Source organism: Symphalangus syndactylus, chromosome 5, assembly GCF_028878055.3.
Source record: "Symphalangus syndactylus isolate Jambi chromosome 5, NHGRI_mSymSyn1-v2.1_pri, whole genome shotgun sequence".
In the NCBI taxonomy this organism is placed as follows: domain Eukaryota; kingdom Metazoa; phylum Chordata; class Mammalia; order Primates; family Hylobatidae; genus Symphalangus; species Symphalangus syndactylus.
In genome coordinates this window covers 55172438-55200387 of record NC_072427.2, presented here as the reverse complement: position 1 = coordinate 55200387, position 27950 = coordinate 55172438, and the positions used below count along the sequence as shown (strand labels likewise).

The 27950-nt window shown below is 41.8% G+C and overlaps 2 protein-coding genes across 4 annotated transcripts in view; both read right to left on the bottom strand.

The window, feature by feature from the left end:
- The window catches only part of ENTREP2 (endosomal transmembrane epsin interactor 2), a 455758-nt gene that overhangs the window by 82781 nt on the left and 345027 nt on the right, over window positions 1-27950 (bottom strand). The window lies entirely within an intron of this gene.
- LOC129482538 (DDB1- and CUL4-associated factor 6) lies at window positions 24227-25608 on the bottom strand. The gene is given in 1 exon segment (XM_055278519.2): window positions 24227-25608. A coding segment is annotated over 1 exon segment (978 nt). The 5' UTR covers window positions 25205-25608.

The following is a 27950-nucleotide window of genomic DNA, read 5'->3' as shown; positions in this document are numbered from 1 at the left end:
TGACTGTAGTGGTGACACACATTCGGTAAATATACTAAAAACCACTGAATTTTATACTTTCAGTGGATGAACTGTATAATATGTGAATTAGATCACAATAAAGGTGCTTCAAAAAAAAATTACCACCACATGTGATTACTAACTTATTTAGTTTGGATGGTTTTAATCCCTTCCATGTTCTGCCTAAATGTTTTATAGTCACACGTGTGTCACCAACATAGGAAGTTTGAGACCAGTTAAAACTACCTTCACCACTATCTCCCCAGTGTAAACTCAAGGGTCGCACAAACGTGCTCCATGAGTTACATGACAAAGAGTCGCTTTTCCTCGTGGGCTTCAAATCTCTTCCCCCAGCAGCTCCTGAAGCAGTGGCCTCATCCAGCCCTTCCTTATTCCGGAGCACCAACGACTGGGCACCTGTTTGTTCCTGGATAGATGCTGAATACGGTCCCCGCCAGGCCTGGGGACAAAGCCGGCCCATCATTGGGGGGTTTCCCCTGTGCTACGCAATGGGCGTTGAAGCATGTGGACTGGTGTGTCCAGAGTTGGTTCCTGCCCGTGAGTTCATGGTCTCACTGACTTCAACAACAAAGCCACAGACCTTCCCAGGGAGTGTTACTGCTCTTAAAGATGGCACGCACCCAAAGAGTGAGCAGCAACAAGATTTATTCTGAACAACAAGAGAACAAAGTTTCCACCACCTGCCAGCGACTTGCCGCTTCTGGCTGGGGGGTGGCCAGGTTTTATTCCCTTATTTGTCCCCGCCCTTGTCCTGTTTCTGTCCTATCAGAATGCCCTTTTCTCAATCCTCCCCCACGATTGGCTACTTTTAGAATCCTGCTGATTGGTGCATTTTACAGAGCGCTGATTGGTGCATTTTACAGAGCACAGATTGGTGCATTTTACAAACCTAGCTACAGGGTGCTGATTGGTGCATTTGACAATCCCCTGGTAAGTCAGAAAAGTTATCCAAGTCCCCACTCCACCCAGGAAGTCCAGCTGGCTTCACCTCTCTCTTTCTTACTCTGGAGCACCAGGGACTGGGCACCTGTTTGTTCCTGGAGAGGTACTAAATCCAGTCCTTGCCAGGCCTGGGGACAAAGCCAGCTCATCACTGGGGAGTTTTCCTGTTCTGCACAATGGGCGTGGAATCATGTGGATGGGCGTGTCACTGAGGGATCTCCCCAGCCTCCCCACTAGGTTGGGAATGCGGCCATCAGTGGGGGTCACCCCACCTTCCCTGCCAAGTTAGGGACACAAACCCCCACACTGGTCCCTCCTGGCCTGTAGCCCCCCTCTACCCTGGGGGGGCCTACAAATGCCGGGATTTCTGAGAACTGAGACTCCCTTTTGTGTCCCCTACAGCAGGGATGGGAAACACAGAACACATGTCCCACCATTTCCCTCTTTTGCTTTCACCCTCCCCTCCCTCCACCCTGAGTCCAGATAACAGCCAATTCTAACCTGGTTCAAACATGCCTGCACATTCTTCCCCACAAAAACCACAATAAAGGATCTGGCCCATGCTGTCCCCTAGATCAGGGGTCCCCAAGCCCTTGGCCACAGACCAGTACCGGTCCTTGACTTGTTAGGAACTGGGTCTTACAGCAGGAGGCAAGCGGTGAGCATTACTGCCTGAGCTCCGCCTCTTGTCAGTTCAGCAGCAGCATTATATTCTCACAGGAGAGAGATTCCTATTGTGAACTGCACATGCAAGGGATCTAGGTTGCACGCTCCTTATGAGAATCTAATGCCTGATGATCTAAGGTTGAACAGTTTCATCTGAAACCATCCCTGACCTGCACCCTCCCCCAGTTTATGGAAAAATTGTCTTCCACAAAACTGGTCCCTGGTGCCAATACGGTTGGGCACCGCTGCCCTAGATCCCTCTGAGCTTCTCTGTGTGGTCTTGCCTGGGTAGCATGGCCCTTCTTCTTGGAAACTGTGAGTAATAAACTCTTCTTTCAAAGCAGTGGTCTCTGTGTCTGGCATCCCATCATAATGGACTACCACAAATCCCAGGTACCTTTTAAAATAGGCTTGCAACTTAAAGATGATACATCCTTCTCTAACTCTTATCCCAATTCATCTCTTTCCTATGTATATTTTCAATAGACACCTGTGCTTCAAATGCATTAAGATACGTCCCAGAATGCAATCCATGGGTATGAACTGTGCAAGTACCACATGTTACTCTTAACACTTAGGATCAGATGATTAATAGAAGGGGATCGTCTGTAAAATATGCAGTTATTCAGGTTACTACATAATAATGGAAAGAGTAAAAAATCAAATTATTTCTTCAGTCTTTTACTAGGAAGATTTCTGCATTTTGTTTTTGCTACTGCTATAAATGAGGGAGGCCTCATTTGTCCTACAGTAGAATGATGAAAATCTGCCCATCATCCCCTCTATGGTGAAGCCAGTGGAGAGTCACGGTGTTCTCTGACCATCGTGCTGTGTGGCAGAGTGCACCCAACCACCTCTCAGACACACTTGCTGTGTGTGCCCTGCAGCCCTGAGGCTGCTCCACAAGCCCCTCCCAGCATGGTCCAGCCCCTGCTCCAGTGACTTCAGATCTATGTCTCACTTCACTTTGGAATTCTTTAGGACAAATCGTTCTCAGAATATGGGAAATTACTTTCTCTTGTCTGATTGCCCTGGCTAGGACTCAAGTAGTATGTTGAAGAGGAGTGGTCAGAGTGGGCATCCTTGTCTTGTTCCAGTTCTCAGAGGGGATGCTTTCAACTTTTCCCCATTCGGTATTATGTTGGCTGCGGGTTTGTCATAGATGGCTTTTATTACAGTGAGATATGTCCTTTGTATCCCGATTTTGCTGAGAGTTTTAATCATAAAGGGATGCTGGCTTTTGTTGAATGCTTTTTCTGCATCTATTGAGATGATCATGTGATTTTTGTTTTTAATTCTGTTTATGTGGTGTGTCACATTTATTGACTTGCATATGTTAAACCATCCCTGCATTCCTGGCATGAAACCCACTTGATCATGGTGGATTATCTTTTGGATATGTTGTTGGATTCAGTTAGCTAATATTTTGTTAAGGATTTAGCATCTATGTTCATCAAGAATATCGGTCTGTAGTTCTGTTTTTCGGTTATGTTCTTTCCTGGTTTTGGTATTAGGGTGATGCTGGCTTCATAGAATGAATTAGGGAGGGTCCCTTCTTTCTCTATCTTGTGGAACAGTTTCAAAAGGATTGGTACCAATACCTTTTTGAATATCTGGTAGAATTCTGCTGTGAATCCGTCTGGTCCTGGACATTTTTGGTTGGTAATTTTTAAACTGTCATTTCAGTCTTACTGCTGGTTATTGGTCTGTTCAGGGTATCTAATTCTTCCTGCCTTATGCTAGGAGGGTTGTATTTTTCCAGGAATTTATCCATCTCTTCTAGGTTTTCTAGTTTATGCATGTAAAGTTGTTCACAGTAGCCTTGAATGATCTTTTGTATTTCAGTCGTGTCAGTTTTAATATCTCCTGTATCATTTCTTAATGAGCTTATTTGGGTTTTCTCTCTTCTTTTCTTGGTTAATCTTGCTAATGGTCTATCAATTTTACTTATCTTTTCAAAGAACCAGCTTTTTGTTTCATCTATCTATTGTATTTTTTTGTTTCAATTTCATTTAGTTCTGCTCTGATCTTGGTTATTTCCTTTCTTTTGCTGGGTTTGTTACTTCCTTTCTTTTCCTGGTTCTTGTTTCTCTAGTTCCTTGAGATGTGACCCTAGAGTGTCAGTTTGTGCTCTTTCAGTCTTTTTGATGTAGGCGTTTAGGGCTATGAACTTGCCTCTTAGCACCACCTTTGCTGTATCCCAGAGGTTTTGATAGTTTGTGTCATTATTGTCTTTCAGTTCCAAGAATTTTTAAATTTCCATCTTGATTTCGTTTTTGATCCAATGCTCATTCAGGGGCAAGTTATTCTGTGCAGAAGCTCTTTAGTTTAACTAGATCCAATTTGTCAATTTTGGCTTTTGTTGCCATTGCTTTTAGTGTTTTAGACATGAAGTCCTTGCCCATGCCTATGTCCTGAATGGTATTGCCTAGGTTTTCTTCTAGGGTTTTTATGGTTTTAGGTCTAACATTTAAGTCTTTAATCCATCTTGAATTAATTTTTGTATAAGGTGTAAGGAAGGGATCCAGTTTCAGCTTTCTACATATGGTTAGCCAGTTTTCCCAGCACCATTTATTAAGTAGGGAATCCTTTCCCCATTTCTTGGTTTTGTCAGGTTTGTCAAAGATCAGATGGTTGTAGATGTGAGGTATTATTTCTGAAGGCTCTATTCTGTTCCATTGGTCTATATCTCTGTTTTGGTACCAGTACCATGCTGTTTTGGTTACTGTAGCCTTGTAGTATAGTTTGAAGTCAGGTAGCCTGATGCCTCCAGTTTTGTTCTTTTGGCTTAGGATCGAATTGGCAATGTGGGCTCTTTTTTGGTTCCATATGAACTTTAAAGTAGTTTTTTCCAATTCTGTGAAGAAAGTCATTGGTAGCTTGATGGGGATGGCATTGAATCTATAAATTACCTTGGGCAGTATGGCCATTTTCACGATATTGATTCTTCCTATCCATGAGCATGGAATGTTCTTCCATTTGTTTGTGTCCTCTTTTATTTCGTTGAGCAATGGTTTGTAGTTCTCCTTGAAGAGGCCCTTCACATCCCTTGTAAGTTGGATTCGTAGGTATTTTATTCTCTTTGAAGCAATTGTGAATGGGAGTTCACTCATGATTTGGCTCTCTGTTTGTCTGTGATTGGTGTATAAGAATGCTTGTGATTTTTGCACATTGATTTTGTATCCTGAGACTTTGCTGAAGTTGCTTATCAACTCAAGGAGATCTTGGGCTGAGACGATGGGGTTTTCTAGATATACAATCACAGCAAAAGAAACTACCATCAGAGAGAACAGGCAACCTACAGAATGGGAGAACATTTTTACAATCTACTCATCTGACAAAGGGCTAATATCCAGAATCTACAAAGAACTCAAACGAATTTACAAGAAAAAAACAAACAACCCCATTAAAAAGTGGGCGAAGGAGATAAACAGACACTTCTCAAAAGAAGACATTTATGTAGCCAACAGATACATGAAAAAATGCTCATCATCACTGGCCATCAGAGAAATGCAAATCAAAACCACCATGAGATACCATCTCACACCAGTTAGAATGGCAATCATTAAAAAGTCAGGAAACAACAGGTGCTGGAGAGGATGTGGAGAAATAGGAACACTTTTACACTCTTGGTGGGACTGTAAACTAGTTCAACCATGGTGGAAGACAGTGTAGCGATTCCTCAAGGATCTAGAACTAGAAGTACCATTTGACCCAGCCATCCCATTACTGGGTATATACCCAAAGGATTATAAATCATGTTGCTATAAAGACACATGCACATGTATGTTTATTGCGGCAATATTCACAATAGTAAAGACTTAGAACCAACCCAAATGTCCATCAGTGATAGACTGGATTAAGAAAATGTGACACATATACACCATGGAATACTATGCAGCCATAAAAAAGGATTAGTTCATGTCCTTTGTAGGGACATGGACGAAGCTGGAAACCATCATTCTCAGCAAACTATCGCAAGGACAAAAAACCAAACACCGCATGTTCTCACATATAGGTGGGAATTGAACAATGAGAATACTTGGGCACAGGAAGGGGAACATCACACACCAGGGCCTGTTGTGGGGTGGGGGAAGAGGGGAGGGATAGCCGTAGGAGATATACCTAATGTAAATGACAAGTTAATGGGTGCAGTACACCAACATGGCACGTGTATACATGTGTAACAAACCTGCACGTTGTGCACATGTACCCTGGAACTTAAAGTATAATAATAAAAAAAAAAATGTAAAAAAAGAAAAAAAAGGAGCAAGTTATTTAATTTCCATGTATTTGCATGGTTTTGAAGGTTCCTTTTAGAGTTGATTTCCAGTTTTATTCTACTGTGGTCTAAGAGATGGCTTGATATAATTTTAATTTTCTTAAATTTATGGAGGCTCATTTTATGGCCTATCGTTGGGCTATCTTGGAGAAAGTTCCACTTGCTGTTGAATAGAATGTGTATTCTGTGGTTCTTGGATGAAATGTTCTGCATATATTTGTTAAGTCCATTTGTTCCATTGTTTCTTTGTTGACTTTTTGTCTTGATGGCCTTGTCTTGTGCTGTCAGTACAGTACTGAAGCCCCTCACAATTATTGTGTTGCTGTCTATCTCATTCGTTAGGTCTGTTAGTAATTGTTTTATAAATTTTGGAGCTCCAGTGTTAGGTGCATATACGTTTAGGACTGTGATATTTTCCTGTTTCACAAGGCCTTTTATCATTTGTGATGATTAATACAAAGTGTCAACTTGATTGGATTGAAGGATACAAAGTATTGATCCTGAGTGTGTCTGTGAGGGTGTTGCCAAGGGAGATTAACATTTGAGTCAGTGGGCTGGGAAAGGCAGACCCACCCTTAATCTGGGTGGGAATACTCTAATCAGCTGCCAGTGCAGATGGAATATAAGCAGGCAGAAAAATGTGAAAATGAGAGCCTGGCCTAGCCTCCCAGCCTACATCTTTCTCCTGTGCTGGATGCTTCCTGCCCTCAAACATCGGACTCCAAGTTCTTCAGTTTTGGAACTTGGACTGGCTCTCCTTGCTCCTCAGCCTGCAGACGGCCTATTGTGAGACCTTGTAATAATGTGAATTAATAATAAACTCATATATATATATATATATATATATATATATTCCATTAGTTCTGTCCCTCTAGAGAACTCAGACTAATACACCATTATATAAATGTCCCTCTTTGTCTCTTTTAACTGCTGTTGCTTTAAAGTTTGTTTTGTCTGATATAAGAATAGCTACCCCTGCTCCCTTTTGGTGTCAATTTGCGTGAAATGCCTTTTTCCACCTCTTTAAGTTTATGTGAGTCCTCATGTGTTAGGTGAGTCTCCTGAAGACAGCAGATGGTTGTTGAGTTCTGATGCTCCCGAAGCATCAAGTTCAGAGTTTCCTGAGGGCAGCAGTGGGTTGGAGAGTTCTTATCTATTCTGTGGTTCTGTATCTTTTAAGTGGAGCATTTAGGCTATTTACATTCAATGTTAGTATTGAGATGTGAGGTACCATTGCATTCATTGTGCTATGTGTTGCCTGTGTACTTTGGTTTTTTTGTTTTTGCTTTTTAACTTGTATTTTTGTTTTATAGGTCCTGTGTGATTTATGCTTTAAAGAGGTTCTGTTTTGATGTGTTTCCAAGATTTGTTTGAAGATTTAGAGCTCCTTTTAGCAATTCTCATAGTGGTGGCTTGGTAGTGGCGAATTCTCTCAGCATTTGTTTGTCTGAAAAAGACGGTATCTTTCCTTCATATATGATGCTTAGTTTCACTGGATACAAAATTCTTGGCTGATAATTGTTTTGTTTCAGGAGGCTGAAGATAGGGCCCCGATCCCTTCTAGCTTGTAGGGTTTCTGCTGAGAAATCTGCTGTTAATCTGATAGGTTTTCATTTATAGGTTACCTAGTGCCTCTGTGTCACAGCTAAGATTCTTTCCTTTGTCTAACTTTGGATAACCTGATGACAATGTGCCTAGGTGATGATCTTTTTGTGATGGATTTCCCAGGTGTTCTTTGTGCTTCTTGTACTTGGATATCTAGGTCTCTAGCAAGGCTGGGGAAAATTTCCTCTATTATTCTCCCAAATATGTTTTCCAAGCTTTTAGAATTCTCTTCTTCCTCAGGGACACTGATTATTCTTAGGGTTGGTCATTTAACATAGTCTCAGACTTCTTGGAGGCTTCATTCATATTTTCTTTTTCTTTATCTATGTTGGATTGGGTTAATTTGAAGACCTTGTCTTCAAGCTCTGAATTTCTTTCTTCTACTTGTTGAATTCTATTCCTGAGACTTTCCAGAGCACTTTGCATTTCTGTAAGTGTGTCCAGTGTTTCCTGAATTTTTTATTGTTTTTTTCCTTATGCTGTCTATTTCCATGAATATTTCTCCCTTCACTTCTTCTATCACTTTTCGATTTCCTTGCATTGGGCTTTGCCTTTCTCTGGTGCCTCCCTGATTTGTTTAATAACTAACCTCCTGAATTCTTTTTCAGGTAAATCAGGGACTTCTTCTTGGTTTGGATCCATTGTTGGTAAACTAGTGTGATTTTTTGGGGGTGTTAAAGTTCAGTCTTATTACTAAGGTTGGTTTTCTGATTCCTTCTCATTTGGGTAGGCTCTGTCAGAGGGAAGGTCTAGGGGCTGACGGCTGTTGTTCAGATTCTTTTTTTCCCATGGGGGTGTTCCCTTGGTGTGGTAATCTCCCTCTTTGCCTATGGATGTGGCTTCCTATGAGTGGAACTGCAGTGATTGTTGTCTGTCTTCTGGGTCTGGCCACCCAGCAAGTTCTATCAGGCTCCAGGCTGGTACTCAGGGTGGTCTGCACAGAGTCTTGTGATGTCAACCGTCAATGGGTCTCTCAGCATGGATATCAGTGCCTGTTCCGGTGGAGGTGGCAGCGGGGTGCGATGGACTATGTGAGGGTTCTTAGCTTTTGTGGTTTCATGCTCTATTTTTGTGCTGGTTGGCCTCCTGCCGGTAGGTGGCACTTTCCAGAAAGCATTGGCTGTGGTGGTGTGGAGAGGAACCCATGGTGGGCAGGGCCCTAGAACTCCCAAGAGTATATGCCCTTTGTCTTCACACCCCATGCTCACGGATGGGGAGAATCAATATTGTGAAAATGACCATACTGCCAAAAGCAATCTACAAATTCAATGCAATCCCCATCAAAATACCACCATCATTCTTCATAGGTTTAGAAAAAACAATTCTAAAATTCATACAAAACCAAAAAAGAGCCCACATAGCCAAAGCAAGACTAAGCAAAAAGAACAAATCTGGAGTCATCACATTACCTGTTTTCAAACTATACTATAAGGCCAGTCACCAAAACAGCATGGTACTGGCATAAAAATAGGCACACAGACCAATGGAATAGAATAGAGAACCCAGAAATAAACCCAAATATTTACAGCCAACTGATCTTTGACAAAGCAAACAAAAACATAAAGTGGGGAAAGGACACCCTTTTCAATAAATGGTGTTGGGATAACTGGCTAGCCACATGTAGGAGAATGAAACTGGATCCCCATCTCTCACCTTATACAAAAATCAACTCAAGATGGATTAAAGACTTAAATCTAAGACGTGAAACTATAAAAATTATAGAAGATAACTTCGGAGAAACCCTTCTAGATGTTGGCTTAGGCAAGGATTTCGTGACCAGGAACCCAAAAACAAATGCAATAAAAACAAAGATAGTTGGGACTTAATTAAACTAAAGAGCTTTTGCATGGCCAAAGGAACAGTCATCAGAGTAAACAGACAACCCACAGGGTGGCAGAACATCTTCACAATCTATACATCTGACAAAGGACTAATTTCCAGAATCTACAATGAACTCAAACAAATCAGTAAGAAAAAAAACAAAGAATCCCATCAAAAAGTGGGCTAAGGACATGAATAGAGAATTCTCAAAAGAAGATATACAAATGGCCAAGAAACATATGAAAAAATGCTCAATATCATTAATCATCAGGAAAAGGCAAATCAAAACCATAATGCAATACCATCTTACTCCTGCAAGAATGGCCATAATCAAAAAATAAAAAAATAGTAGATGTTGCCATGGATGCAGTGAACAGGGAACACTTCTACGCTGCTGGTGGGAATGTAAACTAATGCAGCCACTATGGAAAGCAGTGTGGAGATTCCTTAAAGAACTAAAATAGAACTACCATTTGATCCAACAATCCCACTACTGGTTATCTACGCAGAGGAAAAGAAGTGATTATATGAAAAGGATACTTCACATGCATGTTTATAGCAGCACAGTTCGCAATTGCAAAATTGTGGAAGCAATCCAAATGCCCATCAGTCAATGAGTGGATAAAGGAACTGTGATATATATATATATATATATATATATATACATACAGAGAGAGAGAGAGAGAGAGGATGGAATACTACTCAGCCATAAGAAGGAATGAATTAATGGCATTTGCAGTGACCTGGATGAGACTGGAGACTATTATTCTAAGTGAAGTAAATCAGGAATGGAAAACCAAACATCGTATGTTCTCACTAATATGTGGGAGCTAAGCTATGAGGATGCAAAGGCATAAGAATAATACAATGGACTGTGGGTACTTGAGGGGAAAAGTAGGAAGGGGGTGAGGGATAAAGGACTACAAATAGGGTGCAGTTATGCTGCTCTGGTGATAGGTGCACCAAAATCTCACAAATCACCACTAAAGATCTTACTCATGCAACCAAATACCACTTGTTCCCCAATAACTTATGGAAAAATAAAAAATAAAAATAAATGAAAAAGAAAATTGGAAATTAAAGCTTTAAGTAGAGAGGCGAGACAGTAGGCCAGAAGCCGCTGTGCTTAATGGCAGCAGCCCTGGCCGCCTGCCTGATTTCTAGGGCTTATTTGAAGCTGTGGGCTGGAGAGACCCGCTGGGCTGCCTCAGGGGTCTGCGTGGGCTGGCTCCAGCACCCAGCCTAGAACCTTCAGGGGCTTGGCCCGTGCAAGGCCTGGCCTACTAGTTTTCATTTAGCACATGTGAATTCAGAGAAACCAGATCAGAAAGGTTCCTACCAGGTCTGTTATGATTCTGTCCATTTAAACGCACGTTATTTTTGGCTCTGCATTGCTTTTATTATTATATTCTATGCAAAGAAGCCTGGCCTTTATGACCGATCGGTATTTGTGATTTTTCACTTTTCATGCAATTAAATCCCATTAGAACACAGGCACGTGGCACAGGAAATGCACTCATGGCTGAGGAAGGAGAGGAGCTGCCGCATTCTTTGTTTCTAATTGTGCTTTATCTGCTAATTGCGTTTCTACCTGCTCCACGGGAATGGTGGGAAACTTACATCAAAAAATATATATCTAAAGGAATTTAGAACTCCTTTTAAATCTCAAATCTGATGAGAATCCAGGGTTTTGTTTGGTGCATGAATGTGTATACACAAAACATTTAGGAAAAAGTTATTTAATTCCAGAAAATAGAACCTTTATTATATAAATCATACAATTAAGTCTTATAACATTTGTTGACCTTTTAGGGAAAAAAAAAACAACTACCTGCTTTTCATTTCTAGCATCAGATATTTCACCTTTATTTTGGTCTTCATTTCATCATATTCCGTTTGCTAATTCATCTCTTGCTCTGCAACAGATGCTCAAATTATTTGTGAAATAGTAGATCTGAGTCACAGGCTTTTAATTTTTCATTTCATGTGTGCCATCGTGATGAGGGAGAGAGAGACAGGATGAGAATAAATCTGAGGACTGTGGGAATCTGTGATGCCAATTGGAACTCCTGCCAAGAAGGAAATTGTCAAGTGCGAGAGCACCAAGCCAGAATCTGGAGTTCTCTTTGAAAGCATGTCTTCCTAGGACACAGCAACCCTTTCTACAGCCCTGGGAATTTTTACACCACCTTTTAATGCAAATGACACTTTTTTTTTTTTTTTTTTTGAGACACAGTCTAGCTCTGTCACCCAGGCTGGAGTGCAGTGGCACAATTTTGGCTCACTGCAACCTCTGCCTCCCGGGTTCAAGCGATTCTCCTGCCTCAGCCTCCCAAGTAGCTGGGATTACAGGTGCCCACCACCACGCCCAGCTAATTTTTGTATTTTTAGTAGAGATGGGGTTTCACTGTGTTGATGACCAGGCTGGTCTCGAACTCCTGACCTCATGATCTGCCCACCTCGGCCTCTCAAAGTGCTGGGATTACAAGTGTGAGCCACCACGACTGACACTTTCAAGGACAGCTTAGCTTGCTGAGTTAGTAACGTTCACACAAGCCTCCTCTTGAACAGTTAAATAAGACTGGTACTCCTGAGGCGCTCTTATCACACGAGAGACATGGAATAAGTTAGAGATTCCTCCTCCCTGTCTTGCCTTCGTCTCCTTCTGAGACTTCTGTTAATAATGTAGACTTGTACTTTTAGGCCCGACTCACAAATTTCATTAATTAGCACGGTCATCAAAGTAGAGCTCCACTTTACTGACAGAAAGGGAGAAAGGGCTAAAGAGAATCATGCTGGGTAACATGAAAATAAGGAACACTGCACGATTTTCCACCACAGAGACCCAAGCAAGAATGTTCACAGCAGCAGTGCTTGGAATAACGAAAGATTGGAAAGAATCGACATGAGGTTCTGTCATCAAGTTAACTTGGGAAAATAGTGTTTCAAAAACATTAAATTAGGAGCTCTCCTGCATGACTTCTCCAACTTGTAATATTTCAGTGGGTGTTGTTGTCAGAGGTGTTTGAACCACAGCAACTCCATCTTGGATAGGGGCTGAGTAAAATAAGGCTGGGACCTACTGGGCTGCATTCCCAGATGGTTAGGCATTCTAATGAGATAGGAGGTCAGCACAAGATACAGGTCATAAAGACCCTGCTGATAAAACAGTTTGCAGTAGTCGGCCAAATCCCATCAAAACCAAGATGGTGACAAGAGTGACCTCTGGTCATCCTCACTGCTACACTCCCATCAGCGCCATGACAGTTTACAAATCCCATGGCAATGTCAGGAAGTTACCCTATATGGTCAAAAAGAAAAGGCATGAATAATCCTCCCCTTGTTTAGCATATCATCACGAAATTACCATGAAAATGGGCAACCAGCATCCCTTAGGGCTGCTCTGCCTATGGAGAGCCATTCTTTATTCCTTTACTTTCTTAATAGACTCACTTTCACTTTACAGACTCGCCTCAAATTCTTTCTTGCGCGAGATCCAATAGCCCTCTCTTGGGGTCTGGATTGGGACCCCTATTCAGTAACACTGTCACTCTTCAAGAAGAGAGGTGAGCATGCTGAGTGGACCACGTTTTCCTCCTCCTCTTCCTTCTTACATTTAAAATAACAACCATTTGCATCTCCCGTCACTCATGCTCAGGAGAATGTGCTGTGACAAGTGCAGAATGAGATGTTTAGGAGAGGCTCAGGGGCCTGCTTCACTCTCCAGACATTCCAGCTTCCGAGGGGGCCCTGCAGGGCCACCAGCTCCCTCATGCTAGCCCCACTAGGAATTACTCTATTTACAGACGCAAATGCCTGCCAGTTGGTATTTGTTCTTTCCTAGAACATACCATAAATACAAAGCAATAAAGAATAACGTTTTTATGAGTTTTAAGTTTTTGTCTGGTCTCTAATCCAATAGAATAGCATGTGATACAATCTCATCACTGTCAGAGGTATACAAGAGAAAACTGCTCATAGCAGTGTTGTGTGTTTCTAGGCAAAACTGAAAACATGAATACAGCACTGGACACCGGGTCAGTCCTTAACCAATTACTCTCTGTTGATCAACTTCAATGACAGGAACAAATCAAACAAAGAAGCTGGGCACGGCTGCTGCTGACTGGTCACCTGACGGCCAATGGACAGTGACTTTTAAAGTTTATTTTCTTTTATTCTTGGGGGGGATCATATAGTATTTGAGGGTATAGTTGGGGAACGTCACATTAAAAAATCGCAATTCTTAGCTTCTCTTCAGGAGTTTCAAGTTCCAGGTTCACTAGGCCGTGGGTGGCAGCTGCTCCCTCCAGACACGTCCTCCTGGTTCTGGGCTGGAGAGAGTTTGTGTCTGGCTTGGCTCCCGGCAGCCTCTGGGATTCTGTTTCTTCCTCTCTGCAAAGAAAGGTGCCCAGCTCCAATGGCTCTCCATCTTCCATGTGGGAACACCTCTCCTTCTGTCATATCTGTCCCTGTGAGCCTGTTCCTTTGCAAACATGCTAGTGGGAAGTGATGCAGACACAATGCATGGGTTGACGCAGCTACGTGTAACTGGGTATCAGTTTAGCCACTAATACCCCCTAAAAATGAACTATAAATCCAAGAAATGGTTTGGATGGTCCTTTTTCCCACTGGAGACCACACTTCTTGCAGACACTAAAGCCCTGCTAAATACAATGCGGGCCCAGTAGGCCTCCTGTAGTGGCACTCCTGGCCAGGGTGGGGTGGAGGGAACGGAAAGGTAGCCAGAGAGGCTGGTCCTGGAGCCCGTGGGCCTGCAGCCCTTTCTCCATTCCCTGCAGCAGGCAGGCCTCATCCTTTCACACTGCAGGTATCCCAGAGGAAGAAAGGCAGGCACTCTCTGGGGAGGGCTCAGCTGACAGAGGACTGAGAAGTCCCAGCGCACATGAAGTAAAGTCTGAAGCTTGCCCGCCCCCAGCTCCCTCCCAGCTCTGCCTGTGAACACAGCGCCAGCTATGTACTCAGAAGTGTGTCCGGAATTGGTGGGTTCTTGGTCTCAATAACTTCAAGAATGAAGCCGCAGACCCTCACGGTGAGTGTTACAGTTCTCAAATGCGGCACATCCGGAGTTTGTTCCTTCTGATGTTCGGATGTGTTCGGAATTTCTTCCTTCTGGTGGGTTCGTGGTCTTGCTGGCTCAGGAGTGAAGCTGCAGACCTTCACGTGAGTGTTACAGCTCTTAAGGTGGCGCATCTGGAGTTCTTTGTTCCTCCTGGTGGGTTCATGGGTCCGCTGGCTTCAGGAGTGAAGCTGCAGACCTTCACAGTGAGTGTTACAGCTCATAAAGGCAGTGTGGACCCAAAGAGTGAACAGCACCAAGATTTATTGCAAAGAGCGAGAACATGAGGCTTCCACATTTGTGGAAAGGGACCCCAGTGGGTTACCACTGCTGGCTCGGGCAGCCGGCTTTTATTCTCTTATCTGGCCCCACCCACATCCTGCTGATTGGTCCATTTTATAGAGAGCCGATTGGTCTGTTTTACAGAGAGCTGCCGGGTCCGCTTGGACAGGGTGCTGATTGGTACGTTTACAATCCCTGAGCTAGACAAAAAAGTTCTCCACCTCCCCACTAGATTAGCTAGATACAGAGTGTCCACTGGTGTATTTACAAACCCTGAGCTAGACACAGGGTGCTGATTGGTGTGTTTACAAACCTTGAGCTAGATACAGAATGCCGATTGGTGCATTTCCAATCCCTTAGCTGGACATAAAGGTTCTCCAAGTCCCCACCAGAGTAACTACATACAGAGTGCTGACTGGTGCGTTCACAAACCCTGAGGTAGACACAGGGTGCTGATTGGTGTATTTACAATCCCTTAGCTAACCATAAAGGTTCTCCAAGTCCCCACCAGAGTAACTACATACAGAGTGCTGACTGGTGCATTCACAAACCCTGAGGTAGACACAGGGTGCTGATTGGTGTATTTACAATCCCTTAGCTAAACATAAAGGTTCTCCAAGTCCCCACCAGACTCAGGAGCCCAGCTGGCTTCACCCAGTGGATACCGCACCGGGGCTGCAGGTGGAGCTGCCTGCCAGTCTTGTGCCGTGTGCGCCTGCACTCCTCAGCCCTTGGGTGGTCCATGGGACTGGGTGCTGTGGAGCAGGGGGCAGTGCTCATTAGGGAGGCGTGGGCCACACAGTAGCCCATGGAGGTGGGGGAGGCTCAGGCATGGCAGGGGCTGCAGGTCCCGAGCCCTGCCCCGCAGGAAGGCAGCTAAGGCCAGGCAAGAAATTGAGCACAGCAGCTGCTGGCCCAGGTGCTAAGCCCCTCACTGCCCGGGGCCTGCGGGCGGGCCAGCCAGCCAGCCGTTCCAAGTGCGGGGCCGCTGAGCCCACGCCCACCGCAAACTTGCGCTGGCCCGCAAGCACCCGCGCCTCTCCCTCCACACCTCCCCACAAGCTGAAGGAACTGGCTCTGGCCTTGGCCAGCCCAGGAAGGGGCTCCCACAGTGCAGCGGTGGGCTGAAGGGCTCCTCAAGCCGGCCAGAGTGGACGCCAAGGCCGAGGAGGCACCAAGAGCGAGCGAGGGCTGTGAGGGCTGCCAGCACGCTGTCACCTCTTAGAAGCAGGAAGAGTCCAGCCCAAGAGAAAATAAAAACTATACACACTGACCTTCGGGGATCTCCCGAGGAATGCTAGATGATTAGATGATCCATCCGAGTCCACATAGCTGTGACAGATGATGAACCTTCAAGATCTTGTTGCATTTTGGTGAGGAACTGTGGGAATCGGGCAGGGAATCACTTCCACCCACAGCTTACCAGGACCTATCTACAGGGATGACAAAAGCATCCCCTAACAGGTGGCTGGAGACCTGAGGCTCACCAAGTGCCTCGATCATGAAATCACAGAAACAAAACTACCAGAGGCCAGCGCATTGCTCTCCCTGCCTGGCAGGTGCAAAGTCAGTGGAGAGAAGTAGTATCACAGTCGAGCATGCGGTGAGAACAATGCCCACGGAACCGTGGGACACATGGCAAGGGCTGAAGCTGCAAGTTCTGAGCACGTCAGCCACTGCGCCTCACCCCCGCCTTCCTGTTCTCCAAACTGAAATTAGCCTCCGGGCCTTGTACCCAACCACTTCCCTGCATCCTTTAGGCCTCGGCTTGCAGGCCAGGTGCTCAGAGAGGTATTGGCCACGTCCACCGCACCTCCCCACGTCTTTCCTCGGAGCACTTCCTGTTGTCTGAAACTGTCCACCACAGCTCCCCACGTCTTTCTTTGGGGCCTGAGCTGCTCACCAGAAGGGAGCGGAGCCAGGACTTGTCTTGTCTCCAGGACTTGTCTTGTCTTGACACTGCCGTGTTCCTAGCACTCAGAACATGCCGGACACGGGGCACTCCCTCCGCAAAATGTATTAATCCACTGAATCAAAGAATGAGTGAATGTACACTATAGACAGATACATATTTCTATGGAACCACTGTTACCTTACTTAAAACATACCAATTTTTATTTTGCTGGGAATGTTTACTTTGCTAGGAAAGTTTACTTTGCTAGGAAACTTTGGGGGTTTGGAATCAACTTTCAAATTGCAGCTTTTGCCATGGAATCTCTTTATCTATAATAATAGCAAATTCACATGAAGAAGAATGAAAACAGAATGATGTTCCTACGAAGGGAAAAATTCTGGGCCATCATGACAACGCACAAATAGCTGTCAAATGCTAAATTTCTCATGAAGCCAAGAGAGGCCAAAACTATCCCTGACCTGTGATTAGTACAATAAAGTCTGTGCCTTTGGGCAACAATGGGAACAGAGATGAAGACTTCAAGCCAGACAGTCCAGCAGCCCCAGCCTGAGGCTATGTCCTCCTGTAATTTATTACTCAGGATAAGGACGCTAAATCAGGGTTGCCCTGGTTACTATGGGGCTCTTCTGAGGACCCTGGCGACATAATTGGTGTTGGCTTGGAGACTGAGGCTTTCAATTCTGAGATTAGAGTGCTGGTAATAGAGGTGGCTACTTCCTCAAGAAGAAATTCAAACAGGCTTTGGAAAAAATGAGATAGTCTCAAAATTAAGGTCCTCCTCCAAAATGTGCCACTGACTGTCTTAACCTGTGGTCCTGACAGATTCAGCTACAATAAATAATTGGCTCATTCAAATAATAATTGCCTTTTAAAAATAGTAACAAACAGAATCATGAAATGCTTAACCAGATGATCTCAGCTGACTGAACTAGGTTGTCACACACAGAGAGAGCAGAGTCTGCTGTGAATACACTGCCACAGCCCCGTGCTGGACACTCAGAGGAAGAAGAGCTCTGGGGACAGCAGCTTGGAGGACTGGCTAGAGGGGGAATGACATGGGATGTGGCCCAAGAAACAGATTTTCCGAAGAGAAAGGGACAGTAATACAGAGAACAGGCAGGAAGAGGGAGATAGGACTGGAATATAGTTCATTAAAATGGAATTCAGCCAGGGGCCCTTCTCAGGCACCCAGAACCCTCATGGCTCTGCCACCAGGCTGGGAATAGCAAACAAAGGTAATCGGGTCCCAGAAATCTGAAACACATTTTTGAGCATCTGGGGATCTGTGCCCTGTGTTTGCAGGCTGGTCTTAAAGGCGCCTGGAGTTTACAGGGGGTAGGGAGCAAGGCAGGAAAAGGAGAGGAGTGGCCGGCAGATTTAGGGTGCAAGGGTCTGTGATGTCGCCCTCACACCTACACCCACAGTCCATAAGGGTCATCAGGCTCATCAGCTGGGTTGTCATTGCAGGCCAGAGAGGGTTGGGAGGACAGAGCACAGAACAGGGACCCCCACCCCTCCCGCTGTTGTGAGGCTAAATCCGCTTCCCCCACACCCAGCCGCCACCAGGGAGAGAAGGAGAAGATGGAACGAAAAGAGGAGTGGAGGGGCTGAATGCCTTCTGGAAAGAGACAAAGTTAATCCTGGGGAGACTGTTTTAAACTGGTAAAGGGGGAACCACTCTGCAGTGGTAACAGTCGCATTCAATTTTTCTAAATCAGTGGCCACAGAAGTAACTCACTTCTACATGCCAAGTAGAAATCAGTTACAGAAAATGAAGAACACATTTCTGCAGTTCTGAGCCAAGATATGAGAATTTTAATCACACCACATATAACAGAAGTCAACAGGATTGAGACCAAACATCTCTCATAAACATAAGTAGACAAAATTTACCGATGAGAAAAAAGAAGAAACTTGAAAACATGATGCTAAGTGAAAGATGCCAGACACAAAAGGACAAACACTGTGCCGGGCGTGTTGGCTCACACCTGTAATCCTGACACTTTGGGAGGCTGAGGCGGGTGGATCAGTTCAAGACCAGCCCGGCCAACATTGTGAAACCCCGTCTCTACTAAAAATACAAAAATTAGCTGGGCATGGTGGCGGCGCCTGTAATCCCAGCTACTCAGGAGGCTGAGGCAGGAGAATCACTTGAACCAGAGAGGTGGAGGTTGCAGTGAGCCAAGATCACAACACTGCACTCCAGCCTGGGCAACACAGCAAGACTCCATCTCAAACAAAACAAAACAAAACAAAACAAAACAAAACAAAACAAAACAAAAACAAATACTGTATGCTTCCACTTACATGAGTGACCTAGAATGGGATAAATTCATAGAGACAGAAAGTAGAATATTGGTTATCAGGGGCTGCGGAAGCAGAGAAATGAAAAGTTATTGTTTGATGGGTATAAAGTTTCTATTAGGGATGATGAAAAAGTTCTGGAAATGGATGTTGGTCATGGTTTCACACAACGTGAATGTACTTAATGCCACTGAATTGCACACTTAAAATGGTTAATTTAGTTAACTTTATACTGTGTATATTTTACCATAACCAAAAAGAAAAAGGACTCTCACTTTCATAAGTAGAATAATATACTGTTTAATTATTAATTTAGAAGCCCAATCAAAAAAGGAAAAAAAGTCAAAAGGTACAAATTATCAGTGAGATAACAGACCTTGCATACAGAGGAACTTAAAATATTAGAAATGTATAAAAATATTGTAAAATACTAAATAATACTATGAACTATTTTATGCTCATGACTTAAACAATGATTCAAAGCCCAAATAGATCACAAATGTAAAAAGAAATGCAAAAATTGCCAAATAACTATATCCTTAGCTATCATCAGTCTGACAGTTTAATTGGTGAATCTTTTCTTTTCTTTTTTTTAAATTAAAAAATTTTTATTAGTAACATTTTTGTCCTTGGTAATCCTTCCAAATAAAGAAATCTATGAAAATGCTATGGAAAATTAAATTAAACAACATATAAAATCACTTGGGCACCAGGAAGATGGTGAAGAAAGATTTTGTGACATAAATATAAAACTGAACTATCAATTTTTAAAAAGCTTTAGTGTTTCATTAAAAGTATGAAAAAGAAATTTAAAATATGCTTAAATAATCATTAGTCAGAGATATATTCAAAAAGGACACTTATTAAATGTACTACTTTTTTCATTCTCCATGGTAAAACTGAGAATGAGAATCTTGGTAAAAGTTAAAATTTTGAAATAATAGCGTATCTGGGGACATCAACTATTCCTTACATCTTGAACACACAATCTTTCTATTTACTCTGTAAACATGCTCAGTTTTGAACCTATCACCCCCTATACCTGACATTATCTTTGTTCTATCTTTCAATTCTTAATTGAGCTTATGGAAAGAGACATGCCAATGTCTCTACCTTTTTTCCCCAAACCTTTCTCCGCAAACCACTACTGTCTGGATTCTGCTTCCACTACATCATATCTAAAACTAAAATGTCAAAGCAATCACATTGCCAAATTTAAAAAAGGATTTCCCAGACCTTTTGGGAGTTGGTATCATTGCTTCACATGGCATTACTAACCTGTCCCTCCTTGTACTTGTTTTCTCCTGGCTTTGGATATGACATTCTTTCTGCCCTGCATACTTTTCTGATCATTCCTGTTTGGTCTCATTAGCTAGATCCTTTTCTCTACTTGCTCCTGTAGTGCAGACTCTGCTCTTCTCATTCTATCCTCTTTTTCTAGACAATCTCGTCCATTCCCATGGTTTCAATTGCTATCTATAAACTATCTTTATCTCTACCTCAGACCACTTTGGTGACTTCCAGCATCATACAGCCATCCAACCATCTGTGCGATTTCTCCATGTGGAAATCCAAAGACACTTCAAACTTAACATTAAAAAAAAATCTCACATACCTTCTTCTCCCCTCAAATCAGCTGTTCCTCCTAAAATCTCTACCTTGGCTGATGGTTCATTATCACCCTATCAAGACACCTGGATATCATACTCTCATTCATTTCTAACTTAGTCTCAAAGTCCTGCGAATTCAACCTTTCAACTATTTTTAAAATCTGTCCATTCCCACTTCTCACCACTGTTGCCTTAGGTTGGATCCCTCATAATCTCTGAGGTGGACTATAGCAATGGCCTCATGTTCTTGGCGTTTTCAATCTTACTCCTTCCAATCAATCATTTATAATGTTGTCAAAATGATCTTTCTAATATGTAAATCTGATCACATTTCTCCCAAGCTGAAGTAATCCCTACAGCTCTTAAATAATTAGTTGCTTAAAGAATTAATCCATTTACTCACTCATTTAACAAATATTATTTACCACATAACGTATGATTTTAGGCAGAGAGGAAATTATAGTAAATGAAAATATTTAGAGAATATGCAGAAAGGTAGATATTAAACAATCCCCTAAATAAATGTATGATTACAAATTTGACAAATGCAATGAAGAAAAATAACAAGTCACAAAGGAAGAAAAAGAGCAGACCTACTAGAGATTGTGAAGTTATATTATTTTTGAGGGAATAATATCTCGGTGAGTTTAAAAAAAGAGTAGAAGTTGCTCAACAAAAAAGTAGTTTTGGTAGAGGGAACAGCATGTACAAGGGATCTGAAAGGGAAAGGAGGTTAGAGTGTTAAAAGAAATGAAAGTAAGTCTATTTGGCAAGAGCTTAGTGAAGGATGGGATAGTGGCCTGAGACGAGATTATTGACATAGGAACCAAGTCATGTAGGGTTTGTAAGCCAAGGTATGGATTTGGGTTCTTTTGAAAGGCTATGGGAAGCAATTAAAAGGTTTTAGGCAGATGAATCACATGGTTATATTTACATCTTAAAGTTTCACTATGGCTGCTGGTAGAGAATAGATTATAGCCTGAGTGGATGTGAGAAGAACTAGTAAAGGGATTATTCCATTAGTCTAGGAGAGAAAAATGGTAGTGGGCAGTCTCTATTAACTTTTAGAAGTTATCTTTAGGTAATGTGAGCCTGCAACGTGAGGTTCCTAGTGCTTTAAAAGTTATAATGCTGATGAACAAAAAGGTATGTAAAAACTCAGGATTTAATTAATTAGATACATTTTCCATCATTAGAACATTTCCGCTCAGAGGTCTTATTACAAAGCTACATTTCTGATAGTCTACTACGATGCAGCTTCTGCCAAAGCCACTCAGTACTAACCTCTTACATAGCATCTCTACTTACATGACTAAAATGCATATCATACTTGACATAGTCAAAAGATAAAGAACCACCTGATTTCTACTTCCAAGCTACTCAACTCCCCAGTAAATGGCCTTACCATTTACCCTACCCAGGCACTGATGTAAACAATCTGGGAGTTAATCATAATTTTTCTCTTCCTCTCATATCCCATATCATATGTAAATTATCAACTTAAATTGAATATAATATTCAATGTAATGCTATGAAAATTATTGTATGTGATTAATGAGAATATAAATCTGGCTATAAAATCTCTGATAGTGATATATTATTTATATCCATATATCCTTAGGAAAAAATTCCCTTTAATTATAGAGTAGTTATAAACAGTAGTCTAATATAATATGCTATAGTTGTGTTTTGCCTTAATTATTCTTCATTGTTAATATCTCTATAATAAACATATAAAATAAAACATGCTTAATTTCTTAGTTTGCAAATTAATTTACCAATTCATTCATTCTTTCTTTGTCAAGAACAGAAAACCTTATAGCAATACAGGTCATCTCAGGTCCATAAAGAGTAATGTAAGATCAGAAATTCATCTCAGGTCCACGAGGAATAAGTTTTCTTTCTTTTTTTTTTTTTTTTTTGAGACGGAGTCTCACTCTGCTGCCCAGGCTGGAGTGAGTGGCGCAATCTTGGCTCACGGTAACCTCCGCCTCCCAGGTTCAAGCGATTCTCCTGCCTCAGCCTCCTGAGTAGCTGGGATTACAGGCGTGGGCCACCACATCTGGCTAATTTTTGTTTTTAGTAGAGACAGGGTTTCGCCATGTTGGCCAGGCTGGTCTCGAACTCCTGACCTCAGGTGATCTGCCTGCCTCGGCCTCCAAAAGTGCTGGGATTACAGGTATGAGCCACCGCGCCTGGCCCCATAAGGAATAATTTAAGATCAGAAGTACAAAGGAAGTTTTCTAATTCATTTTAAAATTAGTTTCTGAATATTTCTCCAAGACTATAGTTTAAATTCGATCTATTTCACACCAAATAAGTACTACAGCAATATTTAATTTCTGCATTACTATTGACATATGAGTCATCTAACATGCAAACTTTCAGCCAACCAAATATTATGGCTTTAGTACCAATTTAAAAAAAAATGTTTTTGAAAGGAACATTTGTAAAATATATAAAGGCATTCATCTGCCTTTTTTTTTTTTTTAAGAGATGGGGGGTCTCACTCTGTCACCCACGCTGGAGTGCAGTGGTACAATCATAGCTCACTGGAGCCTTGAACTCCTGGGCTCAAGCAATCCTCCTGCCTCAGCCTCCTTAGTAGCTGGGACTACAGGCATGTACCACCACACCCAGCTAATTAAATTGTTTTTTGTTTGTTTGTTTGTTTTTAAGACACGGGGTCTCACTATATTGACCAGGCTGGTCTCAAACTTCTGGGCTCAAGCGATCCTCCCGCCCCAGCTTCCCAAGTAGCTAGGATTACAGGTGGTGTGCCACCACGTCCAGCTATCTGCCTTTTTAAATAAAGGAAGTGAATATCATGTTAAGTTATTCTTAAAGACTTAACTAAGATTACTTATCATACTTTGTCACAATATATTTAAAATCCTTCATTAAATTCTGAGGTGAGATAGTAAACCATTTGTGCTAACACTAAATAGCCTTTTTAGTTTTTGAATAGTCTTCCTATCTCCAACCTTTTCAGATGTCCCTTCATGTCAGAATGTCTTCCTCTACTAATCCTTCTCTGTGCTGTATTTGATCTGCTGGTAATAAAGCTTGATAAATAAGTAACCTGTTTATTTCATCAGGCTCTATTTAAGGCTTGGAGATTGTCTCTGTAACTTTCCCACATTGAAAAGTACAAGTGGAAGTGGGAGCTTCTGATTGATAGCTTTTGAGCTCACCTCTGGGTTCGTAACTGTATTCTTTAGTTAAAGCTATCAGGAATTTGGCTACCAGATAAGTGAGATATAAAACCAAGTATCATTACTAAAGCAATCTAGTAATACAGAATATTACTGTGTTTAAATAACTTATCCTACATAAACAACGAGATAGTGTTAACCTCACACCCACAATTCTACACAATTTTATGACAGATATCTAGGATTTAAAAAATGGATATAGCTTATATCCATCATAATTTTGTTACACAGAGAGAGTTCAAAGTTGGCATCAAGGGTCAAAGGTAGAAATTAGCTTACATAGAAAATAATCTGTATAGGCCAAATAGACCTTTTGTGTACAATACCACCTACTGTAATTTAGTCCACAAAATACTGACTATAAGACCATAATCAAAATGAAATGCTATGAGAGGTGTGAGAGAGCTTAGTTTATGCACTGCAATAAAGCTATGGATGGATGGGCATAGCGCATCTCCTGTTGCACGCACCCTGTTGCTTGTCAAGTTACATGGATCTGAGCTGTTTGTTAACCACAGAAGAAGGTGAATCAGTCTGATGATGTGTGTGGTGTCCAGATGCCTCAACAGACTGCCGTTGTTCACTGTCTGGCAAAGATAAAAAAGGAGCAGAATGAGGGCTTTCTGTGGGAGATGATGTCGAATGAGCCTGAGCTGACATTGTAGAGGATGTAGATGGCTGAAGAAATTGTTCAGCTGGAGTATCTACTTCCATTGCAGTTTCACTCACTTCCAAATTAGGACTTGATGGGACCACAGGAAGAGTTGAAATATCTGATTGACTTGTTCCACCTCTGGGTCAAGATCTTCCTCATCCTCTATTGCTTTGTGCAACCTCACTTGCTTCTTCGAACCGTCTTGATAACATATCAGACATTCTCTGCATCAATGACACATTGGGACTCTGCTCTCCATGTCGTTCTTGTTCACTCTCAGGCCTTGCTCTGGGTCCAGTATCTGACCAATCACCACGAAGTCTCAAACGCTTAACTGGTGATTGTCGTAACTCTTCTCTTCTCTCTTCCACAGAAGGAGTTTTAAGTTCTCGTGCTGTATCATCTTTCGGGTCAAAAAGATATATGTAATCTGAAGAGTAACTAATGAGAATCTCTTGACCATCTTCACCGTAACACAGAAATGTCACACTGCAGGACTTATTAAGATGGGACGCAATAAAATGGACAACCATTCCAGTAGTCCCTCAACCTGCATAATTCCCTGTAGCTCTTGTGCCCAGCATTCGCCAATCATATATTTGTACTGAGCTATAAGAACAACCAACAACAAAGTAATATGGTATTGGTGGGCAAATAGCAACAGATGTGGCAGCACGTCAACAGTTAATTAAAATATCATCTTTACAATCTTCTTTTGTGCAGCTAGTTTTGATGCATGTATCAAACCACCTACCAGTTCTGTCTTCACCACAAGAGAGAAAAGTGTAAGGGTCATTGGGTACAGTCATAATCTCATAAGTAGTTCCATAGTGGCATGTAAATTGGCATTGTCTGTTGGTTTCTGCATCTTGCTCAACATTGGTATAAAATATTACTCCATCTCCAGAGCAGGATACAATCTGTTTATCATTTGTGCAAGGTAAGAACTTTGAACTAAATATGTTTGCTTGGTGCCCCGAATGAATTGTTGTCAAAACCTTTCTGCTGTAGGGATTACTAATTACTAATTTGGTGTCATCTGAGCCAGATAAAATATATTCTCCAGTGTCATTCCAACAGATTGTATTAACACAGCCAACATGCACATTTAGGGTTGCTTCAAGTTTCAATATTTGGATAAATTATCTTCTTCCCAGGTAGTGGCCCCGCAGCTGGGACGGGTCCTCCAGCCCAAGGGACCTTTTCCTCATGTCCCACAACAGATGTGGGCAGGAGCCACCCCGAGACATGGCTCTGCCTGAGCCAGGTGGGAGGGGAGACCCTAACTGGTGAATCTTTTCAAAATGTCATAAAACAGATAGTTCTATAGTGTTGGTATCATTATAGAACATTTAAAAAAATAAGGAAAGCTTCTGTTTTCCAAAAGCACTATAATAATGATTGGTCCTGTTTATAGGTTGTGATATTTTGTATACTCCTTCTTTTACCTTTTTTTGCTGTAAGATATCTGTGTGGTTGCCATCTATTGTCTTTTCATCTTGCTTGTCCTTAACATGAAAGTCCTGGCCGCACCTTAGCTTTTCTTTGCTACCTTAAAGAGAGTCTCTAAACATGTGAAAATTAAACACCATAGTTCTAAATAATTCATGGATCAAAGAGAAAGCCTCAAAGAAAAAATCAAGAGAACTGAATGGACACAAAACATAACATATCAAAATATGTGGAGTGTAGCTAAAGCAATACTGAGAGGGAAATGTATAGCACTAGACGCTTACATAAGAAACAAGGAAAGCTCTTAAAACAGTAAGCTAATTCCTACCTCAGGAAACTAGATAAAGAGCAGCTGGATGTTTTAGCTCCTGCCTGTAATCCCAGCACTTTGGGAGGCTAAGCCAGGTGGATCATGAGGTCAGGCATTCAAGACGAGCCTGGCCAAGATGGTGAAACCCTGTCTCTACCAAAAATACAAACATTAGCTGGGCGTGGTGGCGGGTGCCTGTAATACCAACTACTCGGGAGGCTGAGGCAGAGAATTGCATGAACCCAGGAGGCAGAGGTTGCAGTGAGCCGAGATTGCACCACTGCACTCTAGCTGGGCGACAGAGTGAAACTCCATCTCAAAAAAAAAAAAAAAATCAACCCAAAGCAAACAGAAGAAAGGGAATCATAAAGATAAAAGTACAAATCAATGAAATAAAAAACAGAAAAACAATTGGTATGAAAACTTTTAAAAGGAGTTGGTACTTTAATAAGCTCAACAACACTGACAGAACTTTAGCAAGAAAAATGCTAGAAAACAAAAATTATCAATATCTGGAATGAAACAAAAATATAACTACAGACCCTGCAGACATCCAAAGGATAATAAGTGAGTAATATGAATGACTCTTCACAACTTAGATAAAATGCATCAATTCCTTGAAAAACACAAACTACCATAATTCACATAATATGAAACAGATAATTTGAATAGCCCTGTAACCATTAAGGAAATTGGGGAGCCAGGCACAATGGCTTGTTCCTGTAATCCTAGCACTTTTGGGGGCTGAGATGGGAGAATCACTTGAATCCCAGGAGTTCAAGAACAGCCTGGGCAACATAGCGAGACTTCTGTCTACAAAACATTAAAAAAAAAAAATAGCCAGGCATTGTGGCATGCACCTGTTATCCTGCCTACTCAGGAGGCTGAGGCAGGAGGATTGCTTGAGCTCAGGAGTTCAAGGTTGCACTGAGCTATGATTGTGCCACTGCACTCTACCCTGGGTGACAGAGCAAGATCCTGTCTCAAAAATTTAAAATAAAAAAAGAGAAACTGAATTCATAACATTAAAATTCCCCAGAATAAAACCTTCAGGCCTAGATAGTTTCACTGGAGAATTCTACCAAATGCCTAAAGAATAATTAACATCAATTCTACATAATCTCTTCCAGAAACTAGAAGTGAAGACTTCTCAACACATTTTCTGAAGCTAGTATTACTCTGATACTGAAACCAGACAAAGATAGTTGAAAGAAAAAAAAAAGAAGGAAGGAAGGAAGGAAGGGAAGAAGAAAGAAAAACAACAATAAACCAATACCTTTTGTGAACTTAGAGCAAAAAATCCACAATAAAATATGTACAAACCAAATCCAACAATGTGTAAAAATTACTACATGCCATGGCCAAGTGATATTTATTTTAGGTATATAAAACTGATTAACATTTGAAAATCAATGAAATCCACCAGATCAACAAGCCAAAGAAGAAAAATTACATGATTATATCAATTAACAAGGAAGAAGCTTTTGACAAAATGAAATGTGTTTTGCCCATTTTCTAATTGGCTTGTTTTTCACTGTTGAATTTTGAGAGTTCTTCATATATTTTAGATACTAGTCCTTTGGCATATATGTGGCTCACTAATATTTTCTCCCTGTCTGTAGCTTGTCTTTTCAACCTCTTCAGGTGGATTTTCAGAGAACTGGTTTTTAATTTTTCTTAACTTTTTCCTTTTATAGATGATGATTTTGGAGTCAAGTCTCAGAGTTCTTTGCCTAGCACTAGATTCCAACATTTTTTCTCCTATGCTTTTTCTAAAAGTTTTGTAGTTTTGC